The sequence below is a fragment of the Hordeum vulgare genome, chromosome 7H (genome assembly GCF_904849725.1).
Source record: "Hordeum vulgare subsp. vulgare chromosome 7H, MorexV3_pseudomolecules_assembly, whole genome shotgun sequence".
In the NCBI taxonomy this organism is placed as follows: domain Eukaryota; kingdom Viridiplantae; phylum Streptophyta; class Magnoliopsida; order Poales; family Poaceae; genus Hordeum; species Hordeum vulgare.
In genome coordinates this window covers 614,789,689-614,801,730 of record NC_058524.1, presented here as the reverse complement: position 1 = coordinate 614,801,730, position 12,042 = coordinate 614,789,689, and the positions used below count along the sequence as shown (strand labels likewise).

General features: G+C 44.2%; 1 protein-coding gene across 1 annotated transcript; it reads right to left on the bottom strand.

The window, feature by feature from the left end:
* Nucleotides 1–963: 963 nt before the first annotated feature.
* On the bottom strand, nt 964–1,615 carry LOC123410830. Its single transcript, XM_045103768.1, has one exon. The coding sequence runs from the start codon at nt 1,500–1,502 to the stop codon at nt 1,248–1,250; it is 255 nt and encodes an 84-aa protein (XP_044959703.1). The 5' UTR covers nt 1,503–1,615; the 3' UTR covers nt 964–1,247.
* Between the last annotated feature and the right edge of the window lie 10,427 nt (nt 1,616–12,042).

Below are 12,042 nucleotides of genomic sequence, written 5' to 3'. Positions count from 1 at the left end.
CATCTCGTTCCCAAGTTGGCGATTCCGAGGAATGCACAAACGCCCGACAGTCGATCCTCGCCTCCTCTTCCGGTTCTCGTCTTCATGCTCCTTCACGGCAAGCGACATGACTAATGTTTGCTGACGAAAGGTCGCAAGCATGGTCTCAACATCCGAGCCGTCCGAATCGGACGAATCGGATAGTAGGAACTTCTCGCACGGGGTCAACTCCATCTTCTAGGGAAGTTGGCGGGAGGATAGTAGGAACCACAAAAAAGGTACTAACCGGCGGCGGCGACGAGGCGGTGGTCGATCCCCGACGGCGGCGGCGGCGGTAGGCGGCTCTTCTCGCCGGATCCGGAGGGGCGGTGCAGCGGCTCGCCTGCAGATATGGCCGGAATCGCCGGCAGCGGGCGGGCGGAAGCAAGGGCGGGGATGCGGTGGAAGGAGGGGAAAATAGCGCGGGCTGAAATGTCCCTCCCGCCAACTGCTTCTCTGTGATGCAGGACACCGCAGCCGCGAGGGGGAAACCTGCGTTTTCCCAGGTTGGGGTCGGGAATTTGCCGCGCCTCTAAATTCTTTTGCGGACCGGGACAGGATGCGTTGTGTGATCGGGCAGGCTTTTCCGCCTCGTCCCGCATTTTGACGGTTATTTTACGGATCGAGGGTGGATTAATGCTCTTACCCTATCCCGTATAGCTATATCAGTGTCATCATATTCGGTAGGAGATCGCTCTTCCTGCAGTTGTGCGCCGGATGCCACCTCCAGCACCGCCCTATCTATCCCGTGGCTTTCCACGCGTCGACGGAGTTCACGTCTCCGACTTAGGCTCGGCCACCGACGCCAACTCGCCTCCATCTGCGACGCTGCGGCCGGCCTCGGGCGCTGCTGTCCACCACACAGCGAAACCGAAGCACAAAATCGATAATCAGTTGCCTGTGATTTAGCAAATCCGATGAATTACTGATCGAACAGAGCACATATGCATGGAAACACACTATACATTCATCATCATCGCTTAATTTAGCGGCAAACAACAAATACATCTGTGACGCATCCCTGTCATCCCCTCCACCCCAAGCACGCGCACACACGATCGACACGAACACAGAGATCTACATCTGCCAAGCAAAAGTTATTCGTCCGTCCCTCCTCTAAATCAACACATACATGCATGCATGATAACAAATGGAACCATTCAAGAACCTTCGTGTCCTGGATCCCTGGTACATGGTTGCATGCATGGCGAGCGTTGCATGCATGGCACCTAGGTTGGCGGCGCTAGGCGGCCGGAGACCTTTTTCTGGTGGAAGTCGTTGATGTAGTCGGCGGCCTTGCGGTCGACGTCGCGCTCGCCGACCCACCAGCCGGAGTCCTCGTCGCTGGACCGCACCTTGCTCCCGCACCTCGGCCGGCCCTCCCAGTCGCTCATGTAGCCGTCATCGTACCTCGAGCTCGAGCTCGACCTCGACAGGAAGCTGAACATCGGGCAGAAGAAGGAGAAGGACGACTTCCCTCCCATCCTCCTACCTACCTCCACACCAGGTTCAGCTTGCTGCTTACTGAGAGAAACTTTCCAGCTAGAAACTAGAGAAGCATAGAGAGAGTGGCTATGGGCTGGCTTTTGTTGCTGTCTTATGCTTAAGGAGAATGAGAGGCCAGCGCACCTCAATATATAGGAGGAAGAGGGTCGCACCCACCGTGCGATCAGCATGTCTGACGGTACTTGGACGGCCGAGATCGTGCCTCCATGGTATTCGCATCACCGGCGCATAATGGGGTTGATGATGAGATGAGGGGAGCCCTAGCTAATTATATGAGCCCAGAGCAGAAAGCAAGCGTGGCTTCTAGGCCTCTGCTTTACTGTCAGCACCCCTTAGGGGAAGATGGCATGCATTTACCTTACAATTGTTTCTCTTTATTCTATCTTTCCCGTCTTATGCTGAACGGTAGATATGAAGCTTCATGTTCATTGCTCGTGTATCGCGGTCTCTCAACAGAGCTTTATAGACTCTAGACTACTATGCCAAAAGGTATGCCAAGTATCTAACAGAAGATATCTTATATATGGTTCTTCTTGTAGGGTGTGTTGGTTCAAGGAATGCGTACACATACGCATAATAACCTAGAAAAGGGCAAACTAGATGGATGTGGAAAAGAAGAAGAAAAGAGATCTAAAACCCTGATAATCAATGGGAAAAGAAAAGGAAAGAAAATAACAGCAGGATACCCATCTGATATAGTGGCTATTCCAGAGTCAAATATACATGATACCACTTAGTTTTGAAGTGTGTTTCTAGAACAAATTGAATTTTCACATATATTGAAAATTGTGGGGTTAGCTACTTAGCTGGTCGAGCAAAGTGGCGTTGTTTTCATCGAGGGAGGGTCATCAAGTGGTCATGCATGGCTGGAGTGAGAAATTAGTAGGGAGGCAATATGTTAAAAAAGAAAAAACTACCTGGCATGGCAAATATTTTGTTTTTCAATAGATATATAGCAAATCCATTGTTTACAAATCTTGGCAGCTAATACCATTGGCAATCAACATTGCAACACATCGCCCATCTCCATGTCTCGACGAGGCTTCAGCATAAGACATGCTTTTTCTTGGCAGTTTTAGTGACATTGTGTGCGAAAAGCTAATTTGGCCTAGCAGCATGCACGGTCCGAACGAAAAGTGGCACGCTTTACCGTGTGACACCTTGTAATTTAACCATTGGCTTTGTTGAGAAGGCAAGGTAGTCCAAATTCGATCTTTCAAACAAACAAAACAAAAGTGGTCGAATAATCTGCTTTAGGCAGCTTTGGTTAGTCTTGAATGTGCAGATGGACTTGTTTAAGAGTGTAGTTGTTGCAAGCTGTGTTGTTAGCCTTGGAGTACATCCTACATCCTACGTCCTCATTCAAGGTTTGAGTTCAAGGGACGTGGGGTATGCAATTCCTTTACCAACTCCTGCTTTAATGTGTTCATATATAAATGCTGTCAGTAATTCTTGATTTGAGACGTACACGGCTGCCCATGCATCATCAGCAATTTTTCGAGAAGGAGGTTTAAACCTTGGGCCTGTGTCTCGTTATGATGCACACATTCATTATTTTGAGTCATTTGACAGTACATTCGGACATTACGAGCCGTTCATTTTTGTGTCACGAGTCTAGATGAAGTCATAATAAACCCTGACATGAGTACTCCCTCTGTAAAAGTGGCCTAAAACGTATAATAAAAAACACAAAAAAGAGCTCGGGTGAACGTACAGTAAGGAACGCACCAATTAAAAAATAAATTAAAAATAGAAGTTGTTCTTTTTCTGTGAAACATTGATGAATGTTTTGAATGCTTGCAAAGTTTCATTATGAAATACGATTTGCGGAAGTCATGACAAGAAAAAAAACTGAAGGGCAATTTGTCAGTTGTCGTTTAATTTGTACTCTACTACTGGAACAGTTTTGAGCTTATCTATATCCCTACGTACATACCGTGTTCACCAAGCCACTAAATTCTTAATTGAAATAGAAGCTAGATCAACTAGTTTAGTGCAATATGCTGTTCCTTATTTTATAGAACCATGATATGCTGTTCCTTTCCAGTATAAACAGTGAGTGGATTCGCATCGATTTCTTTTCTGCAGATTAAGTACTCTCTAGCCGGCAGCGGCGCCGGAGACCTCATCTAGTCGTCTCTCTGTGGGTAGGCGAGTTGGGGGAAAGAAACAATCGCCACCTTTTGCTCAATCGGACACGAAACCACTAGAACAAGATACACAATCATGCCCAGATAAACAAACAACTGATATCATGTAACCTTTCTGTGGAGCACATCTCAACCACTCAAACTCTCGAAAGAAAACCACGAACATACTTGACATGTCACAGACCACAGACCATATTTTCTCTTAGTAGAGCTAATGGACCATTCTGTGTTATTAGGACAATCTTTGTCTCCTTCAGACATGTGAAATTCAGTAACTGCCAAAGCCCGCAAAGGATGTATGCCAGACCCAATTTCTTCTTTGATAAAGGGTGAACTTTATTTGCCTCTGCATAGCTAGAATGGACGCAGCGAATATCAACTCACACGAAAACTTGCTCGCAGCTTGCAAAGTCATATAAGACCAAGCTATGCGTAGGCGAGGAAAAAAGAAAAAAAAAGCCCATAGTGATCAGATCTGCGATGGATAAACTACAAAAATGATCATATTCGCACCACTATCTCCTGACACTATATCGACGACAAGGTTCTTCAATAACAACACCTCCAGGAAGGAAGCGACACTCAAGCGCCGCCGTCAGCGAATCCAACCACAAGGCTAAAATCATGAATCTCAAGGTTTCAAGTTGATATGCCCTCTCTTTCATTAGGTTTATTAGATCATAGAATTGGTAAATTTGATGACCTAAAAACAATTTTAGATATCGGATATAGAAAGTGAGGGGAATTGTTTTCTCTCTCTTCTCTAACAGATACATCAATTTGTATCATGAATCATGCATGTGCATGCGAGGGAGGGAAGAGTAGACAAACATATACATTTTTCATGCTTTGGACAAACTGTTTTATTTTATGGCAACACATGAGTGTGACACCATCATGGTAGAGCCTGGCATGAAGGGTGTGTCCAACATAGAAATAGGAGGTACTAACACTAAGATGGGAAGGCGGTTGCCGTCCTTGTCCCTTGTTGTTGCCCTACCACGGCGGCCCCAATCACTGCCTCACTTAGAACACTTGGGATTGGCCTGTTTAGTTGCATCTGTTTGAGCGGAATAGTTTCTCTACTATAGAAAATGTGGCAAATTGTATTTCATGAGAGATGGCTTTGTAGAAAGTTGTATGAGTGAATGGCTCATTTTTTTCAGCAAGTAGTAATTTTATTTGGTAACAATACAATAGTGGTGAAATGGCTAGTGCCAATGTCGGCACTATATTTTTCAAATGGCGCTGGCGCCGCCCATTTTCGTATGCCATAGGTACTTAGTTAGTGTCGGCGTAAAAATTTCATGGAACGCCACTTGTACATGAGCTCCTATATTGTGTGCAGACGTAAATTATTGTTGGCGTAGCAGATTTATACCATGCCGGTATGTCACGTCCAAGATGCGACCCTATCCTCAATTTGGCACGGGGCCTTGTCACGGACAGAACCGCATCTCGTCGTGTCGCAAGAATGGATATCGTTACAAGTACATGTACTGAAAAGAAGAGATATATAATATAATTGGCTTACACTCGCCACAAGCTACATCAGAGTCACATCAGTATAATACATAATCATCACGAATAAGAGCAGGCTACGACTACGGACGAAAACAAACGAGAAAAGAAGAACGACGTCCATCCTTGCTATCCCAGGCTGCCGGCCTCGAACCCATCCTAGTGTTGGGGAACGTCGCATGGGAAACAAAAAATTTCCTACGCGCACGAAGACCTATCATGGTGATGTCCATCTACGAGAGGGGATGAGTGATCTACGTACCCTTGTAGACCGTACAGCAGAAGCGTTAGTGAACGCGGTTGATGTAGTGGAACGTCCTCACGTCCCTCGATCCGCCCCGCGAACAATCCCGCGATCAGTCCCACGATCTAGTACCGAACGGACGGCACCTCCGCGTTCAGCACACGTACAGCTCGACGATGATCTCGGCCTTCTTGATCCAGCAAGAGAGACGGAGAGGTAGAAGAGTTCTCCAGCAGCGTGACGGCGCTCCGGAGGTTGGTGATGACCTTGTCTCAGCAGGGCTCCGCCCGAGCTTCGCAGAAACGCGATCTAGAGGAAAAACCGTGGAGGTATGTGGTCGGGCTGCCGTGGAAAAGTCGTCTCAAATCAGCCCTAAAACCCCACTATATATAGGAGGGAGGGAGGGGAGGAGGCAGCCTCAAAACCTAAAGGTTTGGCCGAAATTGGAGGTGGAGGAGTCCTACTCCAATCCTACTTGGAGTAGGATTCCACCTTCTCACTTGGAAACTCTTTCCACCTTGTGTTTTTTCCTTCTCAAACCTTATGGGCCTTAGTGGGAACTTATTCCAGCCCACTAGGGGCTGGTTTATCTCTTCCCATAGCCCATGAGACCCCTTGGGGCGTGACACCCCTCCTGATGGTCCCTGGCACCCCTCTCGGCACTCCCAGTACACTACCGATGAGCCCGAAACTTTTCCGGTAATGCACGAAAACCTTCCGGTAACCAAATGAGGTCATCCTATATATCAATCTTCGTTTCCGGACCATTCCGGAAACCCTCGTGACGTCCGTGATTTCATCCGGGACTCCGAACAACATTCGGTAACCAACCATATAACTAAAATACGCATAAAACAACGTCGAGCCTTAAGTATGCAGACCCTGCGGGTTCGAGAACTATGTAGACATGACCCGAGAGACTCCTCGGTCAATATCCAATAGAGGGACCTGGATGCCCATATTGGATCCCACATATTCTACGAAGATCTTATCGTTTGAACCTCAGTGCCAAGGATTCATATAATCCCGTATGTCATTCCCTTTGTCCTTCAGTATGTTACTTGCCCGAGATTCGATCGTCAGTATCCGCATACCTATTTCAATCTCGTTTATCGACAAGTCTCTTTACTCATTCCGTAATACAAGATCCCGCAACTTACACTAAGTCACATTGCTTGCAAGGCTTGTGTGTGATGTTGTATTACCGAGTGGGCCCCGAGATACCTCTCCGTCACACGAAGTGACAAATCCCAGTCTCGATCCATACTAACTCAACGAACACCTTCGGAGATACCTGTAGAGCATCTTTATAGTCACCCAGTTACGTTGCGACGTTTGATACACACAAAGCATTCCTCCGGTGTCCGTGAGTTATATGATCTCATGGTCATAGGAACAAATACTTGACACGCAGAAAACAGTAGCAACAAAATGACACGATCAACATGCTACGTCTATTAGTTTGGGTCTAGTCCATCACATGATTCTCCTAATGATGTGATCCCGTTATCAAGTGACAACACTTGCCTATGGCCAGGAAACCTTGACCATCTTTGATCAACGAGCTAGTCAACTAGAGGCTTACTAGGGACAGTGTTTTGTCTATGTATCCACACAAGTATTGTGTTTCCAATCAATACAATTATAGCATGGATAATAAATGATTATCATGAACTAAAAATATAATAATAACTAATTTATTATTGCCTCTAGGGCATATTTCCAACAGTCTCCCACTTGCACTAGAGTCAATAATCTAGTTCACATCACCATGTGATTCCAACGAATCCAACACCCATATAGTTATGGGGTCTGATCACGTCTTGCTCGTGAGAGAGGTTTTAGTCAACGGTTCTGAAACTTTCAGATCCGTGCGTTCTTTACAAATCTTTATGTCATCTTATAGATGATGCTACTATGTGCTATTCGGAAATGCTCCAAATATCTACTCTACTATATGAATCCGTTTCACTACTCATAGTTATTCGAATTAGTGTCAAAGCTTGCATCGACGAAACCCTTTACGACGAACTCTTTAACCACCTCCATAATCGAGAAAAATTCCTTAGTCCATTAGTTACTAAGGATAAATTTTGACCGTTGTTAGTGATTCAATCATGGATCACTCTTTGTACCTCTCAACAGACTTTGAGTCAAGGCACACATCAGGTGCGGTACACATCATAGCATACTTTAGATTCTACGGCTAAGGCATAGAAGACGACCTTCGTCTATTCTCTTTATTCTGCCGTGGTCGGGTTTTGAGTCTTACTCAAATTCACACCTTACAACGCAACCAAGAACTCCTTCTTTGCTGATCTATTTTGAACTCCTTCAAAAACTTGTCAAGGCATGCATCTTGTTGAAACTTCCATTAAGCGCTTTCGATCTATCTCCATAGATCTTTGATGCTCAATGCTCAAGTAGCTCAATCCAGGTATTCCTTTGAAAACTCCTTTCAAACAACCTTGTATGCTTTACAGAAATTCTACATTACTTCTGATCCACAATATGTCAACCACATATATTTATCAGAAATTCTATAGTGCTCCCACTCACTTCTTTGGAAATACAAGTTTCTCATAAACCTTGTACAAACCCAAAATCTTTGATCATCTCATCAAAGTGTATATTCCAACTCCGAGATGCTTGCACCAGTCCATTGAAGGATCACTGGAGCTTGCATACTTGCTAGTATCTTTAGGATCGACAAAACCTTCTGGTTGTATCACATACAATGTTTGCTCAAGGAAACCGTCGAGGAAACAATGTTTTGACATCCTACGTGCAATATTTCATGAATAATGCAGTAACTACTAACATAATTCTAACAGACCTTTAGCATCGCTACGAGTGAGAAAGTCTCATCATAGTCAACTGTTTGATCTTGTCGGAAACATCTTTGAGACAAGTCGAGCTTTTCTTAATAGTGACTTATCACCATCATCGTCTGTCTTCCTTTTAAAGATCCATCTTTACTCAATAGTCCTCTGACCATCAAGTAGTTATTCCAAAGTCTACACTTTGTTTTCATACATGGATCCTCTCTCGGATTTCATGGCTTCCAGCCATTTGTCGGAATCCGGGCCCACCATTGCTTTCTTCATAACTCGTAAGTTCATTGTTGCTTAACAACATGACCTCCAAGACAGGGTTACCGTACCACTCTGCAGTAGTACGCGACCTTGTCAACCTACGAGGCTTGTAGTAACTTGATCCGATGCTCGATGATCACCATCATCAACTTCCACTTCAATTGGTGTAGGCGCCACAGGAACAACTTCCTTCGCCCTGCTACACACTGGTTGAAGTGATGGTTCAATAACCTCATCAAGTTCTACTACCCTCCCACTCAATTCTTTCGAGAGAAACCTTTCCTCGAGAAAGGATCCGTTTGTAGAAACAAACACTTGGCTTTCGGATCTGAGATAGGAGATGTACCCAACTATTTTGGATATCCTATGAAGATGCATTTATCCGCTTTGGGTTCGAGCTTATCAGACTGAAACTTTTTCACATAAGTGTCGAAGCCCCAAACTTTCAAGAAACGACAGTTTAGATTTCTCTAAACCTCAGTCTATACTGTGTCATCTCAACGGAAATACGTGGTGCCCTATTTAAAGTGAGTGCGGTTGTCTCTAATGCATAACCCATAAACGATAGTGGTAATTCGATAAGAGACATCATAGTATGCACCATACCAAATAGTGCATGGCTATGACGTTCAGACACATCATCACACTATGATGTTCCAGGTGGCATGAACTGCGAAACAATTTCCACATTGTCTTAACTGCGTACCAAAACTCGTAACTCAGATATTCATTTCTATGATCATATCGTAGACAGTTTATCTTCTTGTTACGACGAACTTCACTCTGAAACAGAATTGAACTTTTCAATATTTCAGACTTTGTGATTCATTAAGTAAATACTCATGTATCTACTCAAATCGTCAGTGAAGTAGGAGCATAATGATATCCACTGCGTGCCTCAGCTCCCATTGGACTGCATACATCAAAATGTATCACTTCCAACAAGTTACTATCTTATTTCATCTCAATGAAAACAAGGCCTTGCTCATGTGGTATGATTTGCATGTCACTAGTGATTCAAAATCAAGTGAGTATAAAGATCCATCATCATGGAGCCTCTTCATGCAATTAATACCAACATGACTCAAGCGGCAGTGCCACAAGTAAGTGGTACTATCATCATTAACTCGTATCTTTTGGCACCAATATCATGAACATGTGTAACACTACGATCGAGATTCAATAAACCATTGAAGGTGATTATTCAAGAAAATAGAGTGACCATTATTCTCTTTAAATGAATAATCGTATTGCAATAAACACAATCCAATCATGTTCATGCTTAACGCAAGCACCAAATAACAATTATTTAGGTTTAACACCAATCCCGATGGTAGAGGGAGCGTGCGACATTTGATCATATCAACCTTGGAAACACTTCCAACACGCATCGTCACCTCGCCTTTTAGCTAGTCTCCGTTTATGCCGTAGCTTTCATTTCGTGTTACCAATCACTCAGCAACCGAACCGGTATCCAATACCCTCATGCTACCAGGAGTACTAGTAAGGTACACATCAACATCATGTATATCAAATATACTTCTTTCGACTTTCGCCAGCCTTCTTATCTACCAAGTATCTAGAGTTGCTCCGCCTCAGTGACTGTTCCTTTCATTACAGAAGCACTTAGTCTCGGGTTTGGGTTTAATCTTGGGTCTCTTCATTAGTGCAGCAACTGTTTTGTCATTTCACGAAGTATCCCTTCCAGCCCTTGCCTTTCTTGAAACTTAGTGGTTTTACTAACCATCAACTATTGATGCTCCTTCTTGATTTCTACTTTCGCAGTGTCAAACATCGTGAATTGCTCAAGGATCATTGTATCTATCCTTGATATGTTATAGTTCATCACGAAGCTCTCACAGCTTGGTGGCAGTGACTTTGGAGAACCATCACTATCTCATCTGGAAGATTAACTCCCACTTGATTCAAGCGATTGTCGTACTCAGACAATCTGAGCACACGCTTAACAATTGAGTTTTTCTCCTTTACTTTGTGGACAAAGAATCTTGTCGGAGGTCTCATACCTCTTAACAAGGGCACAAGCATGAAATCACAATTTCATCTCTTTAGAATATTACTTATGTTCCGTGACGTTTTACAACGTTTTTCGGCGCCTTGCTTCTAAGCCATTAAGTATTTTGCACCGAACTATCGTGTAGTCATCAAAAACGTGTATGTAGGATGTTCACAGCATCCACAGACGACGCTCGAGGTGCAGCACACCGAGTGGTGCATTAAGGACATAAGCCTTTTGCGCAGCAACGAGGACAATCCTCGGTTTTACAGACTTAGTCTGCAAAGTTTGCTACTATTAATTTTCAACTAAATTTTCTCTAGGAACATATAAAAAACAGTAGAGCTATAGCGCAAGCTACATGGTAATTTGCAAAGACCATTAGACTATGTTCATGACAATTAGTTCAATTAATCATATTACTTAAGAACTCCCACTCAAAAAGTACATCTCTCTAGTCATTTGAGTGGTACATGATCCAAATCCACTATCTCAAGTCCGATCATCACGTGAGTCGAGAATAGTTTCAGTGGTAAGCATCTCTATGCTAATCATATCAACTATACGATTCATGCTCGACCTTTCGGTCTCATGTGTTCCGAGGCCATGTCTGCACATGCTAGGCTCGTCAAGCTTAACCCGAGTGTTCTGCGTGCGCAACTGTTTTGCACCCGTTGTATGTGAACGTTGAGTCTATCACACCCGATCATCACGTGGTGTCTCGAAACGAAGAACTATCGCAATGGTGCACAGTCGGGGAGAACACAATTTCGTCTTGAAATTTTAGTGAGAGATCACCTCATAATGCTACCGTCGTTCTAAGCAAGATAAGGTGCATAAAGGATTAACATCACATGCAATTCATAAGTGACATGATATGGCCATCATCACGTGCTTCTTGATCTCCATCACCAAAGCACCGGCATGATCTTCTTGTCACCGGTGTCACACCATGATCTCCATCATCATGATCTCCATCAACGTGTCGCCATCGGGGTTGTCGTGCTACTCATGCTATTACTACTAAAGCTACGTCCTAGCAATATAGTAAACGCATCTGCAAGCACAAACGTTAGTTTAAAGACAACCCTATGGCTCCTGCCGGTTGCCGTACCATCGACGTGCAAGTCGATATTAACTATTACAACATGATCATCTCATACATCCAATATATCACATCACATCGTTGGCCATATCACATCACAAGCATACCCTGCAAAAACAAGTTAGACGTCCTCTAATTTTGTTGTTGCATCTTTTACGTGGTGACCATGGTATCTAGTAGGGTCGCATCTTACTTACGCAAACACCACAACGGAGATATATGAGTTGCTATTTAACCTCATCCAAGGACCTCGTCGGTCAATTCCGATTCAACTAAAGTTGGAGAAACTGACACTCGCCAGTCATCTTTGAGCAACGGAGTTACTCGTAGCGATGAAACCAGTCTCTCGTAAGCGTACGAGTAATGTCGGTCCGAGCCGCTTCGATCCA